Below are 15816 nucleotides of genomic sequence, written 5' to 3'. Positions count from 1 at the left end.
GTCCTCACTGTTGACCAGAGTCCTCTGCCATGTGGGTTTTAGCCATCTCTGCCTTAGTTTCTCCTTCCACTTCTCTCTCGCTCTCTGTTCCAGCTATTTTGTCTTTCTTGCTGTTCCTCAAGCAGAGCATGTCCCTGCCTCAGTCTCTTTGCACTTAATCCTGCCTCTTCCTGGAAAAATTTGCCCTTAGATTTCCTCCCTCACTTCCTTTGAGCTTCTACTCAAATATTACCTTATCCATCACCTTCCCAACCTCTTATATATCGATGTATGATGCATATATTAATTTCATATTCATTCACGCAGTAGATGCTCTATAAATATCTAGATGGTTCATAAACTGTAACGAAAGAAAAGCTAACATTTACTGAAGCCTTGCTATGTGCCGTTAGTTTTGCTTTCTTTTTGCTGGTGGCAATCTATCTTCTTAGTGTACTCTGTCATCTGCTGTGGATCTTAGCTCAGATCATGACTCCAACAAATCTTCCTTCAGTCAAGCCACAAGTGATTCTTCACTCCTCTGTATTCCCTCAGTGATCAAGGGATTCACTGAACCCCTGTGTTGTAGAGCTTTTTTTTAAAAATAAGTATCTTAAATATAATAAGGCCTTTGATGGCAAAGGCCATATCCAGTGCAATTTTATGTAATACACAGTTTGTAGGGCAGCCTCTCAATTTCTAATCCACTTTAGATATATAGGAAAAGTTACTTGTCTTCTTTCAAGTTCTAGGAATGAACTCTCCTTGATGGATGAGTGTTATTTGGGATTGTAGATTTCAGAACCTGAAGTCTCAGAGTTAATGAGTTCAAGGCAAAAACTAGGTAGAAGAGAAAAATGAAAACATAAAGCTACAAAAGTCAAACACATCATTAAAAGACTACATGAATATAAGATTGAATCATGTAGTTATCACTATGGGTCTGTGGCCCCATGTCAGTAAATATGACAAGCTTGACTTATTTATAGAGCTTTGGTAGGAAGTGATTATCACTTCTTCTAAATTTTCTATGGTAATTCTTTATTTTATTATTGGAGTGTAATTACTTTACAATGTCATGTTAGTTTCTGCTGTACATCAAAGCGAATCAGCCATATGTATACATATATCCCCGGCCTCTAGAGCCTCCCCCTCCCCACTCCACCCCGTAGGTCATCACAGAGCAGCGAGCTGAGCTCCCTGTGCTGTACAGCAGCCTCCCTCTAGCCATCTACCGTACACATGGCAGTGTATATGTGTCAGTGCCACTCTCCCAGTTTGTCCCATGCTCCCCTTCTCTGCTTGTGTCCATACATTCGTTCTCTACATCTACATCCCTGTTGCACAATGGAATATTAGCCGTAAAAGGAAAGAAGTTGGATCATTTGTCATGATATGGATGGACCTAGAGTCTGTCATACAGAGTGAAGTCAGAAGGAAAAATACAAATATCGGTTCTTAATGCATATATGTGTCTCTATTCCTGCCCTGCAAATAGATTCATCTGTATAGCTTATGAAAAATGGTAGAGATGAATCTATTTGCAGAGCAGGAATAGAGACACAGACATGGAGAATCCTTTATTTCTTTACTTATTTTCTCTGTGCTTTCATTAACAACTTCCTAGAAAAACTAGTATTAGAATATTTTTTCCTACGTTGCAGGGAAGACTTCTGGATAAAATAGTTTCTCTTCTGAGCTATCACAGTAGCTCTATATTGAGGTAATTTTTTATGGTTATTGTATTTTCGGTGTAACTCTCTCGTGTGGAAAAGCCTCAGGCATTGAGTGAAGTCCTTTTTCACTTTATCCTTAGAACAGCCCTGCAAGGCAGGCATTAGTACTATCTCATCACTCATGCTTAAAACCCTCAAGTGGCTTCCCATTTCACTTACAGGAGACTCATTCTCTTACTATGGCTGTAGGAGCCACCCCAGCAGGCCTCTGCTCACTTATTCCTTTCATCTCTTACCCACCTTATTCCACATTATTTGCAGCAGTTCCATCTGTCCTTGAACATGCCATGCCAAGCCAAGCTGCTTCCTGCCTTGGGGCCTTTGCACCTGCTGTTCCTTCTGCCTGGAATGCTCTGTAATCAGATCTTTCAATGACTGCTCTTTGTCCTCATTAAACCTCAACTCAAAATTTAGCTTCTCAGATGTACACATAACCTCAAAACAACAACAACAAAAACACCTTCTGTATGGGGTTGTCAGATGTAGAAAATAAAAATACAAAACAGGGAATTTCAGATAAACAACAAATAGTCTTTTAGTAAGTCGCATGCAATGTTTGGGACATATGCATACTCAAACATTATTTGTACATCATTTATTTGAAATTCAAATTTCATTGGGTGTCCTGCAATTGATCTGGCAAGCCCACCTCCACAGCCACTTTGTTATAGTACCCTGTTTTATTTTCTCCATGGGACTTTTCACTATTAGAAATTGTTTGATTCTCCCACTGGAAGATAGGCTGCATGAGGGTGGAGCCCTGTTGGCCTTGTTCACAGCTGCATCCTCAGAGCCTGTCATATTGCTTGACATATAGTAGGTGCTCAATAAATATTTGTTACAAAGGTAAGCAAATAGAAAAAGAAAAACCTTAAAGCATTGAGTGATACATCCAGGGCATACTGCTAGCTAGCGGAGATTGGAATTAGGCATTATGGTGCCAGGGCTCTTGTGAGTTTCCTACATTTTGCCGTGCGGAAGGGATCCTACTACTCTCTCAGGAGATTCAGAAGACCCTTGGAGCAGTAGATTTGGGGAGAAACCAAGGCTGCAGGAGCCTTTCTCATTTGCTTTGTAAGTAACGAAAGGAAAACGCACTTGGGTGAAAAGAAGATACTCTGCGTTTGGAATGGGATGAGAAGCAGTGCGCATCCTCCACGTCTTGGGACACGGGTAAACTCCCTGCAACTTCAGGACTTGCTTTATTGTCAGACTCCCGGAAACCTCTAGACCCTGATTGCAGGAGAAACTAAGGGCACAAGCAAAGAGCGGGGAGGGGAGGATGGGGATGAAGTCAAGGCAGAAGAAATCAAACTCTGGTCCTGGACCCAGGGCGCGCAGCGGGGCGGAGGCAGCGGCGTTCAGCCTCAGGACTCGGGCGGGTTCACCTCTCGGTGTGGACACTGGCTGCTCCGCAGGAACCAGGGAAGGCGCATGATTTCCATCCTGGCTCTCTTCATCGAACGGACCGAGATGGTCGGAGGGCGCGTCTCGCTGCCGGCCCAGAGCTAGCTGCGTGGGTAGCTAACCGTGGCCGGCTCCCGGGGAGCAAGCTGGCTCGGGTCCCTAACCAACTCCAACCGGCTCTCGCCTCGCTCGCCCTCCCACCCGGGAGCTGGAGGACGGTCCCGGGCGTGCCGAGGACTCCCTGTCGCACGAGTCGCCCGCGCGCCCCGTTCCGAGGCAGCCGCCCCCGCCGCTGACAGGTGCTGCCCTGAGGGCGTCGGCTGCGGGGTCCCCTGGCGCGGCGGCTGGGAGCGCACGGCCGAGCGCGCTTTGCTCCCCAAGTCCGGAGCCAGCGAGGAGAGGGGGCCAGGGCGCGGCCTGGGGGCGAGCGGAGGGGGGAGTCCAGTGGCCTGGAGCCCCTGCGCTCGGAACCACAAACTTTGCAGCGGCGGCGATCTGGCCGCAGCCACAGCCCATCCCCGTCGGTGCGCGAGGAGGCGGCGGCGGCGCCGCCGGAGTCCCGCGGCGGGAGAACCTCGGCGGCGAGGGCGGCTTGCCCCCGCGCTGGCCCGAAGCCGCCGGTCACTCCCGGCTGGTGCTGCTGCGTCGGCCGCCGCCGCCGCGGGGCTCCGGGAGGAGGCGCAGCCCGAGAGGGCGGAGAAGAAGGAGGAGGAGGAGGGGAGAGGAGGAGCGCGGGGTGGAGGATGGAGCCCCGGGCGGCCGCGGCGGGCTCGCCCGAGCCGGCGGCGGCGGCGGCGGCGTCCTCGTTTCAGGCCCGGCTGTGGAAGAACCTGCAGCTGGGTGTGGGCAAGAGCAAGGGCGGCGGGGGCGCGCGCGCGGGGGGCCCTGAGCGCCGCACTGCGGACACCCCGTCGCCCTCCCCGCCGCCCCCCGGGGGCCGGCGGGATGCCCCGGCTGCCCTGGGTGGCGCGGGCAGCCGGTGGAGCGGCTTCAAGAAACGGAAGCAAGTGCTGGACCGCGTCTTCTCCTCCTCGCAGCCCAATCTGTGCTGCTCGTCGCCGGAGCCTCTGGAGCCCGGCGGCACCGGCCGGGCCGAGCCGGGGTCCACGCTGCGCCGCCGGATCCGCGGGCATCTGCTTCCCGTGGGAAAGGGGCCGGGGGCCGCCACTGCTGCAGCCGCAGCCAGCGCAACGCCTCCCGGCGGACGCTCCCCAGACTCGGCTCCCTCTTCGTCCTCCGCCTCATCCTCGCTGTCCTCCTCGCCCCAGCCGCCCCCGAGGGGGGACCGCGCCCGGGATGAGGGCGCGCGGCGTCGGGGCACCGCGGCGCACTTGTGCCATCAGAAGAGTTCCTCGCTCCCGGGCACCGCCTGCTTGGAGCAGCTGCTGGAGCCGCCGCCGCCGCTGCCGCCTCGCGCTGAGCCAGCCCCGAGCCCGGCGGAGTCGCGGACCCCGGAGAAGGGCCCGGAGCGCGGCAGCAGCGGGGTGAGTGATAGGTGGGCGCGGCCCGAGCCGGGGCGCGCGGGGCCACGCCTCCAGCGGTGGGCAATCGGGACCCCGGGAGGGGCCGGGTAGGGGTGCTGCGGATCAAACAGTGCGAGGGAAAAGTTCTGACTTGCCCTCTGACTTGACTTTGGACAGAAAGAACACCTACTGCTAGAAGCTTGTTTGGGTCGCTTTCTCAGCTGCCTATGAAAGTGGACGTATTAAAGGTAGCCCAATAGGAGAGGACCCTGGGGAAGGAAATGGCAACCCACTCCAGCATTGTTGCCTGGGAAATAGCATGGACAGAGGAGCCTGGCGGGCCACAGTCCATGGGGTCGCAAAGAGTTGGACACGACTGAGCGACTAAGCACATCACAATAGGAGAGGAATAAGGTTAGACATAAAATGCGTACTTTTTTGGAGAGCCCCTAAAAGGACTGTCTAGCTAAGTCTCATCTTGTCCAAGGAAAAGCAAGCACTCCCAACACACTTGCAGGGAAAATTAGAAATGCGAAGAGGCAAACGTGAGGTCATGTCTTGGGGAAACTCTTTAAGCGCAAAAGTCTTCATCTTCCCGCCCTCCCTTCTCAAAACTTCCTGCTGCGAGTGGATCGCTGTCTAACAAGTGGACAGCGTGTCTCTTCCGAGTTAGTCACACGGATGTTCCTATGGTTTTTTCTGTTTTATAGTCATCTAAAGTAGTTGCGTTCAATTTACGCTGCTTTGTACACCATGTTGACTCTTGGGTCAGGCAATGGTCAAGTAAAAATCTGTAAAACGTTCCACTGAGCTGCGGCTTTTACTCCCTCGGTTTTGTAGGGTTTCCTAGAGGCGGTGTACTTTTGTAAATGTTTATCAAATAGTGGTCATGCTAGCAAGTATTTTGAAAGTTGCATTCTGCCAGGGACCTAAAGAACTTTTTTATTCCAATACATCTTATATTGATTCTCATTATCTTGACTCTGATGAGTTAGGTTAGGGATATATACAGTAAAACTTTAATTAGATGAGAAGTTGCATCACAAAAAACATAAGGCCATGCGTTGAAGGGTAAGATATGGGAATAGATGGACTTTCAGTTGAAGTTTTTACAGTTTATTGGCTAGTGTATTAGTGTAATCAGGAAGTAAACCAGAATGCTAGTACGCTTTGTTTCATAAACACAACTGCTTCAATAATCTGATGTTACTGACGCTCTAGAAAATACCTGATGGTTTAGAACAAGGTTCCAGTTACTCTCAGAGGAGGAGGCACAGATTGTATTGACAAAAAGCCTGAATGAACCTACCTTTCCTTTTTGTCTTGAAAGAGAATTGAATAGAACTCCTAATTCTGGCTCCAAAATGAGGTGGTTTTACAAAGATTCTTTAAATTCAGTGTTGATGAATACTATATATTTTAAAATTATTTATTTTTGAGTATGTACGTAATCGTAATGTATAAGAATTTTAGAGCTGGTATACTTGTTTACATTTGTTTTCATTAACTTTTATGATCAAAACATTTTAAAAGACACCATATTTCTGCAAGTGTTAACTTACTAAGTAATTTTGCAGTTCAGTGAATTGCAAGATATTTTCATAACAATAGAAAGAATTAATCTCTATATTCATTTTTATCAAAACGTTTTCAGATGCTATCAACCTTTATTTGAAAAATACTGCTATTTAAATATGAACATTCTATACAAAAGACCAAAAAACCTATTTGAGAGAATGTGAAGCAAACATTATTACCTGTGTCTTCATAATATTCTGGGCACTTGCATGATATAATCCTCACAACTGCCCTACATGATAGAAGTTCTTGCTATTTTATATGTTAGGAAATCAATGCTCAAAGAAATTAAAGAATCTTTCCAAGTTCACATTGTTAACATATGACAGAAAGAAGTTTTGTCATTCTCTAAAATGTTTTTCCATCATGACAGCTACGCTTGACCACTTTTAGAACTTTGTATGTCTCTGAGATAACTTCAGTCCTATTGATTAATACTTGTAAGTTAGCCTATTAATACATTCCAGTTTCCTAGAATCTGTTCTGTGATTGATTAGCTGAATTAATTTGTTCTTTGTTCTCGGTAATTCATCGTTGCGTATCTTTTATATCACATTTACAAATGACATTATTGATCATACCATTTATAGTTCTAAAGAAGCTTTTCATTATAAAGAACCAGAATGTCAGTGAAGTCATAGGAGGAATACAAAGGCTAAACCATCTTTCAAAGAGTAGGTGATAGATGGAGTGTAGACAGGAAAATAGGCCCTGAGGCTTAATTGTTGATTCGCTGCATCTGCTGCTTATGAAACCTTGTGCCCTGAGAAGTGGACAGTTTTCTGTTACGAGTCCCACATCCAGTTTTTAGCAGCATTCTTTCACTAATGCACAGAGAGGATTCCTCAGTCTCCTAAATGCCTCTTTGCCCAACTCTAGGAACCTGGCTCACCCCTCTAGAGAGAAGGAAGTAATGGAGCTGGAACCTGGGGCTGGACGAGGACTCCTTAAGGTGTCCAGGAGTAGGTATAACTCTGCAGCACCCTCCGGGACCTCCAGCCCGACTCAGGGATCTTTCCTTTCTCTCCCTGCACCTCCTCACTGAAGACACTTGGGCATGGGGAGGGAGCTTGTCGCACATGTAGATTTCAGTTTTATTCACAGTTCATAAGCACAGATGGGAACACATAAAAGACAAGATGCTAAAAGCCTTAAATCCATCTTCAGATTGCCTAGAGAAAAAACCCTTTCTCTCAAAAAAAGGAAATTCATTGCAAAAGAAAGCAGGTTACTCAAATTTTCTCTTGTCCTCTGCTTGCTCCTGGCATTAGCCATGTTCTGCAACACTCTCCCCACCTCTCCACCCCTTAGCCCAGCACGAGGCCCCAACAACATATGTGCGCATACACTGAGACTGGGTGGAGATACGGTGCAAAAGCAAAAAAATTGTTTTGGACTGCTTGGGAAAGAGATTTGGAAGTCTCTGCTGTATAATTATTACAACTGAACAAACCAGTCTACCTCCCTTGCCCCTGCCAGCCTACTTGCTATTGTGTGTGTGTTTTTTTTCAGTCAAATATACCTTTGAAACAGTTTAGCAGACTTAATAATGCCTTGCTGTTGGGGCATGTGCATTATTTAAAAGGTTCTGCTTTGAAAAAAAAGAAAAAAGAAACCCCTTTTTTCCCACTGATTCTAGTTCACGTGCTGGGCCATATTGTCATACCAGATGCATTTCATTTTCTGCAACACAGTTGGGAAAGATGCTTTCTCAATTTGTGTGCATATCAAAAATGTGCCAATTTTATGTATTCTGTCTTGATGAGTTACTAAAATTATACTTTGCTGGAATCAGAAAGTCCGTTAAAGAGTGAGGCATGAATATGTTGCATTTTTTAAGTGTTTTAACAAAAGTTTGCAGTGTTTATGAATGCTAATCCTTTATTTTTTTCAAATTCATTTTGTTAAAATTGCTTTCATAGAGGAGTAAAAATTATTTTGAAAAAAGTGAGTAAAATATTCAGGGTATGAAATGTTTCAGGATAGGAATGTTTCAAAACACAGTAGGAAGAATATCCGTTCCTTGTGATAAAGTTTCTAAATTACATAGGAAAGCTCCAATAAAAAGTGGAAGGTACTTTCTAAGATTAAGTCTAGACATGAAGTAAATCTGGCTTTATTAATTATTTGATCTTTTAAAGAAAGTCTGTATCAAAAAGTTTAAAAAATGTGGTTTGTGTAATTTTTGCTATCTATTTTTCAGGTGTCTTTAATCTTACTTAAAATAGCATGACTTAGAAGGAAATGGCAACCCTCTCCAGTGTTCTTGCCTGGAGAATCCCAGGGACAGGGGAGCCTGGTGGGCTGCCGTCTATGGGGTCACACAGAGTCGGACACAACTGAAGTGACTTAGCAGCAGCAGACTTGGGGAAGGCACAAATTTTAAAAAGTAATGTAAATAATTAAAACTACTAAAATCCCCCTAATAATCTAAAAAATAAGCTCCTAGAAGGAGTGTTAGAAACTTTTCCAAAGCTTTTTCAAAGTGAAAGAGTGAGGGTGAGATCTCAGGACATTTGGGAGCAGGATGTACAGTTCAATGTGTGATTGCATTCTTAAAAAATATTGGCATCATCAGGTTATTCCAGAGAAAGGGCTAGATGGAAGGATAGCTTTGCTCTGGAGCGGAATTGTTTCCTATAACCTTCAATATCAGGTGTATCTGGTGAATTTGTGTAGAGCTATGGATCTTGTGGGCTTCCCTGATGCCTCAGAAGGTGAAGAATTTGCCTACAATGCAGAAGACCAGGGTTTGATCCCTGGGTTGGAAAGATCCCTGGGAGAAAGGAATCCTATCCACTCCAGTATTCTTGCTTAGAGAATCCCATGGACAGGCTGGTGCATGGGGGTTGCCAAGAGTCTGAAACGTCTGAGTGACTAACACACACACATACATATACAAGGATCTTGTATTTATAAATGCAGGTGTTATCAGGTATATGTTAATTGAGATGGGCTTGAAACCTGTCTCAATAAAGACTAGCAGTTGAGTGCTGTAATTATTTTTGAATGGTTTATCAAAGTTTTGCCGCTGCCACCATTGCAAGTAAATGGGTGCTGAAAAAAATCAACAGGGGCTTTGCTGGCCCTTTGATGTAAATTATTTTCCCTGCAGTGGGGGCAAAAGTAGCCTAAAATTAACCCAGGCACTACTGGTGACATCACAGCTTCTTTAGATAGTAATGAAAAAATCTTATATAACTTTTGGCAAATATGTGCACACTATCATGAAAAAGTGAATAAATACTTTGAGGGATAAAGTAGGAGTAACAGGTTCGTAAAGAAAATAGGACAAATATTCCCTCTTGTTTTCTGTTGCTCCATCGTTTGGAAATAGGGGATGATTTCACAAAATTAAAGGTTAATAATATATATTTGGCACAAGGAAACATGTAGCATGATTTTTTCACTTATATCGATTATCAAAATGTTTGCCAACTCTAGACTGATGATGAGTAAAGAGTATGTGTAGATAACATTGGAAGCGTTGATAAAATCTGCAGATTCAGAAGTTAGGATAATGGATTTTTAAGTTAAATCATAGTTATTTACAGCTTTATAGCAGACATCAATTTTAGAGTAGCAGAAATTAATTTTTTGAAATGTAAAATTTTTTGCTTTGACTTATTAATTTTCCTGGAAAACTTACTAAAAACTATATATTTCCCTGCCTCAATAAACCAAATATCCTAAATAAAACCTTTTCTTGATATCTGAGGGCCATTGTTTGAATACTGGCTTTTTGGGGGGAGGGGGTTGATTTTTGTGAATGAAATAGATACTGTTTTAACTTGCTTTAGGTAATCTTGCTTATTTCCATGAAAATCCAGTGCAAAGCATACCTATTTATGATAAGCTTATCTTCCTATAAAGTTCCTCAAGTAATTTTTTTTCACTTGTCAAATAAACTTTACTGTCTTTATTTGTGGATTTTATTGCTACCATTTAAACTATTATATTTTTGCCTGCATGGTGAGGTTTATGCGCTATCTTGATGTCTTTGTCATTATCAACTTTTTCTTCTAGTTTACATTGTTTTTTATAAGTCAGGTGTGAAAAGTAATTACTAAACCTTAACAATTCAAGATTGTATGCAAATATATTTCTCCCTCCAATGTATACCAGTTTCTTAGAATTTTTTTTTTTTTAAGCAAAATAGCAGGCCACAATTTCCCCAGTGTCTCCAAATATTCATATTCAATATTAGTCTGAATGCAAGCAGCATGAAAACTTCATTTTCATTATAATGAGATTTAAAAGTCTCACATATTATGTTCTTGAGAGAACAATTTTCCTATGAAATCTCTTTTGAGATGTTTTACATCAGCCTTATTTCCCATTCTTTTTGGCCCTAGCCAATCTGGAAAATTATGGCACATGATAGATGGGACTCTGGACATTTTAGGATCAAGGCAAGCCTCCTAATCCTACAGATTTTATTTAGAGAGGCCCCTTCTGTATTAGCAATCACACCTTATTTTGCACTGCTGGAATAGAATTTGGCAAGCCTTAGGACAGTGGACCTATGGAATCAACATTGTAAAATGGATTACCGTTTTATACTGTTATTTATACCATTACCATTTATTACCATTTTAAACCGTTGCTGAATGAATGAAGGGATGAATGGATGGGCTGGAGCTGTTCAGAGATAAGTTCTCTTGGAGAAGTTTCAAAATCACTTTTGTGTTGTAGAAAGATGTTCTTCTTGCCTTCTTGTTTCCAAGTCCTTTTATGGCTGGCAAACGTATTTGACACTCTCCTCTTCTCTCAGCTGCTGGATTGGCTTTTCTCAGCCTGTGCTTTAATTCTGGTTCATGTCTGAGGGCACAAGGGAGCATATGACCACCGTTGTGTGCTCACGTGGGGGATGGGGGAGTGATGTCTCCTCCTGAGGTGTCTGGCTCGGGGATGCGTTTCTTGTTGCTGGTCTCTGACCCCAGCTATCTGTTTTGCACCCCAGTCTCCTTGTCTGGCCTCTAAAATTACACCCCCACGTCTGGATCACTGACGCCTGTTGACCTGTCCTGCCTCATGATCTCTGAGTCTTGACCTCCCCTTGGATGTTAGCTTAAGATCACTTTGCTGCCTGCTTCATTGCACTTCTCCTCAGCTCCATTTACTTTATTTTATTTTTTATTTTTTAATTTTATTTTTAAACTTTACAATATTGTATTAGTTTTGCCAAATATCGAAATAAATCCGCCACAGGTATACCTGTGTTCCCCATCCTGAACCCTCCTCCCTCCTCCCTCCCCATACCCTCCCTCTGGGGAGTGCACCAGCCCCAAGCATCCAGTGTAATCCCGTCTTGATCAAGAATCCTCCCCTTATTAGCCTGACTCATTCTGCTGCCTCTTGAGGTGCCAAGTGTGTGAACTGGGGTTCAGACGGTCTGCCAGTTGCTTTTCATAGTGACCACCTGTCTAATGTTCAGCATATTTTTAGAACACCAAAGCCTCCTTCAGAACATCAGCATTGCCTGTCAACGGCTTCTGCCTATCAAGGGTGTTTCTTCCCTTGGAGGACTGAACCAGGGCTGTTCATTCATTGTCTCTCTGTCCCTGCTTACTCTTCTGTTTTCTAATTCTCACCTTGCCTGCTCCTTGACATCATCCTCCCTTATCCTTAGCCCTGCTTGTTTTCTCTTTCTCCTTAACATTTTCTCTATTTCTGATTGCAAGGCGATTTTTGTAACTAACCACTAACCATCTGGGGCTTTCCCAGTGGCTCAGTGGTAAAGAATCTGCCTGCAACGCAGGAGACGTGGGTTCAGTCCCTGGTTTGGGAAGATCCCCTGGAGAAGGAAATGGCAACTGAATCCAGTATTCTTGCCTGGGAAAATCCTATGGACGGAGGAGCCTGGTGGGCTACAGTCCATGGGTCCGCAAAAGAGTCAGACACAACTTAGCAACTAAACAATACCAACCACAGAGACTAAGCATCTGGGGCTGCGCCATCCCATATGGCAGAGACATTTGGCTACTGAGCACTGGAGAAGTGGCTAGTTCATGTTGAGATGTGTGGAAAGTTAACGCGCACACCAGATTTTTGAAGCCTCAGCTCAAAGAAAAGGAGGTACAATATCTTACTACTAATTTCTTTTATCACTTGCGTGTTGAAAGTAGTAACGTGGATATATTGGATTAAATAAAATATATTATTAAAGTTAGTTTTACCCATTTCTTTTCATTTAAAAAGTGTGGCTGCTGGAAAATTTTCAGTTGTGTGTGTGTGACACATTTTTATTTTATCGGACAGCAGTGATCTAGAGCATGTGTTCAAACTCCATTACCCACAGGGGCCATCAAAGTAAATGAGCACAGGAGGTTTGCTGGGGCGGGCAGTGAGTGAAGGAAGGCGCCAAGGGCTCCATTCCAGGGGCAGCTACTTCTCCCTCCGGCTGATGATTATCATTCAGTGAAAGAAGCAGTGCAGCCAGAGTTTCTCGGTTCTTTAACAGAAGCCAAAATAATCCGGATTTTTGTGTGTCGTCTCCAGAATCTCGCATTTTTGGCAAATAGTTCATTTTTTTTTAACTGCAACACAGATCAAATAAAATATATCTCTGGGCTGAATTTAGCTATCAGCTTGAACTTCTGACTCAGAGAGCTCATGTTTGACTTTGCCTCTCCCTTCCTAGTGCCAGGAGAATGTTACCTGGATACAGTGGGTATCGATAATGTTTCACAGAATAGCAGCATCAGTAGTGGTGGGATGGAAGATGGAATGCAACAGGTGGAGGGGTGCGTGGAAAGAGGAGGGGGACAGGGAGGCAGGTCAAGCAGTTTGGCTCTTCCCAGGAGTAAAAGAAAGTGATGCTGAGAGCACAAGGACTGTGCTGGGAGGGGATCGTGGGCAGGCTGTTGGTTTTGCTTCCAATGGACATAGAGAGGGAGAGGTTGACGTTAAAGGAGAAGATGGGTTAACTGATGGATGCAGTCCTTAAAGACACGGGTGGTGGGGCTGGGCCCAGAGAGCAGGGAAATGGTAGCGTCTGCAGAAGAGATGGTGCGGGTGTGGAGGCAAGTAAGGAGCGGGCTGGGTGGCAGTAATTTGAGGGTGCTCCCAGGCGAACACGTGCACCCTGAATTCAGGGACGTCAGTAATGGGACTGCAGCCTAGGATGTTTGGAGGAGGGGGTATTGGGAAATGAAGGTGCAAATGAAGGTGTGGGAACTCTGAGGGTTGAGGAGAGAGTGTATCTAGGGCCCCAGAGGCATTTGAACAGGGAGACTTGAGTCTTGGAAGGATGAAGTCGGAGGCCAGAACAGTCCGTTAAAGCCTGAAGTTGGCGGGTGACTGACCCTGGGGAGGAGGACATGGACAGATTTTTAAGATCAGTGATGCATCTGGACCTTCGGGAAAAGGTAGAGTGAAAGGAATAAATCACAGCACATCCCTTCCTTATGTTTTTGATTTTTCCTGGTTCTGGTTCGAAATGCTTTTACTAAAAGGTATTTTCCTTTGGGAGGGAGAGGGAAGGTTGGGTTCTGAATTTGCATGTATGCAAATGGTTGAGGGTGCTGGGCCCCTGGGTGCCCAGTTGTCACTTATTTACTGTAATAACTCGGTCTTAAAAAAAATTTTTTTCAATTGTAGTGTAAAAAAATGGACAGGGAGGCCTAGCATGCTGTAGTCCATGGGGTCACAGAGTCGGACATGACTGAGCAACTGAATTGAACTGATTTATAGTGTTTTGTTAATTTCTGCTGTAAAACTGATTCAGTTACGTGTATGTTCTTTTTCATATTTTCCATTATGATTTATCACAAGATACTGAATATTATTTCCTGTGGTATACAGTAGGACCTTGCTGTTTATCCATTCTATATATACCAGATTGCTTCTGCTAACATCAGACTTTCAGTCCATCCCCCCCTCTTCCTTGGCAACTGCAAGCCTGTTCTCTATGTCTGTGAGTCTTTTTCTGTTTCATAGATAAGTTTATTTGTGTCATATTTTAGATTCCACATATAAGTGATATGTTATTTGTCTTTCTGGCTTAACTTCACTTACTGTTATAAACTCTAGGTCCATCCATGTTGGTGCAAATGGCATTATTTCATTCTTTTTAATGTAAAAGCTCATATTCTTGATAGTTATTTTGGATTCTTCTTGAGTAAAATAGTTATTTTCTCTGCAGTATTAGGTACTGAAAGCAGTGAGTGTTAATGAAACAAAGGACAAGACATATGTTTGTGTTTTAAAAAAAAACAGATAAAACAAAAACCCCCTACATATTTTTGTTACACAGATTTTTATGGTGCCGGATGTAAAAGTGATTAAATATTTGGGGACGTATATAATGCAAGGGTTTGGAATTGAAGGGCTTTGTTGGCATTTTTCTGTCTTAAGGCGCCATGCCTCAAATGTTGGGATGTGCATTCCCTGTCAGACACAAAATTAACCCATGCGTGAATACATGGTCAGTTTCTGAAAATTGCAACTTGATCTTCTCTCAGAATAGAAACAATATTCTATCTGGACCTTTAAGCCATATTTGACTCCTGTTCTTTTATTGAAATGTAAAATAGCTTTTGATAAAAGAAAATTTTAACATTTCTATAGTTGTTTTTGAATGATATTTTCCACACCAAACTAGAAGTCTGAGTGTTTTCCAAAATCTCTTTTGCAATTGAAATAGATTTTGGAGACGAGTTCTGTGTCGTTACAAAGCTGTTGCCAAAGCTCCCTGGAGGTGGGGACACTCTAGATCTCTGTGCCCCGCTGTCTCTGAGGGCAGTCATGAACTGTGGCTCCCTCTCCTTTCTATGCCTCCCTCAACTTTCAAAACGTCTCCGAGGTGAGGGGCAGTGCCTCGCGTATGTGCTGTTTCAACTCAGTGGTTTCAAGCAAACCAACACTGACTTCAGCACTTCGGCCATCACCCCAGCACCTCTCTGCTCCCTTTGGCCCCTAGGTAGCCTGCATTTACATTAGCCTCAGCTCAGTTCAGGTCAGTCACTCAGTTGTGTCAGACTCTTTGCGATCCCATGGGCTGCAGCACGCCAGGCCTCCCTGTCAATCACCAACTCCCGGAGCTTACTCAAACTGATGTCCATTGAGTCAGTGATGCCATCCAACCATCTCATCCTCTCTCGTCCCCTTCTCCTTTTGCCTTCAATCTTTCCCAGCATCAGGGTCTTTTCCAGTAAGTCAGCTCTTCACATCAGGTGGCCAAAGTTTTGGAGTTTCAGCATCAGTCCTTCCCATGAATATTCAGGACTGATTTGCTTTAGGATGGACTGGTTGGATCGCCTCAGGCTGCTGCTTTTTTGACTTCCTGCCCTGCTCATAGGGAGTCAGCTAAGTGAGAATGAGGGGAATAGGCAAAGATGGGATGAGAACCACATTGTCAGTTTCCGAGATGCCCCACTCCCTCTGCCTCTTTTCAAGGAGATTGGGGTTTGTAAAATTTTCTTAATCTATTCCTTTCTACCTGACATTTTCATTTCCTCCAGCTCCAGCAGTTTTCTCCTTGGCTAGATGCTAGAATACGAGGAAGATCTGTATGGACTTCGCCATGCATGGGTCTTTGTATATCTTGCATCTGTGTGTCTCTGTTACAGAAATAACCAGGTGGTATATTTTTGGGGTCTTGGCTCTTCATTCACTGCCCTCCTGCAATTTGCCTTTCAGCTATTTCACTT

The 15816-nt window shown here is 44.3% G+C and overlaps 1 protein-coding gene across 8 annotated transcripts in view; it reads left to right on the top strand.

Annotated features, from left to right (window-relative positions):
• Window positions 1–2180: 2180 nt before the first annotated feature.
• Window positions 2181–15816, top strand: part of MCTP1 (multiple C2 and transmembrane domain containing 1) — a 1071916-nt gene continuing 1058280 nt past the window's right edge. For 4 of the 8 annotated variants that reach the window (XM_059888261.1, XM_059888265.1, XM_059888264.1 and 1 more), the window contains exon 1: window positions 2237–4606. In XM_059888261.1, the coding sequence (XP_059744244.1) occupies window positions 3866–4606 (741 nt within the window). In that variant the 5' untranslated portion in view covers window positions 2237–3865. Of the gene's footprint in view, window positions 4607–15816 lie in introns of all 8 variants that reach the window. The other 4 variants (XM_059888268.1, XM_059888266.1, XM_059888267.1 and 1 more) reach the window with 4 other exon arrangements.

Source organism: Bos taurus, chromosome 7 (assembly GCF_002263795.3).
Source record: "Bos taurus isolate L1 Dominette 01449 registration number 42190680 breed Hereford chromosome 7, ARS-UCD2.0, whole genome shotgun sequence".
NCBI classification, from domain to species: domain Eukaryota; kingdom Metazoa; phylum Chordata; class Mammalia; order Artiodactyla; family Bovidae; genus Bos; species Bos taurus.
The sequence above is the reverse complement of the archived record's forward strand: the minus strand, read 5'-3'. Positions and strand labels throughout refer to the sequence as shown.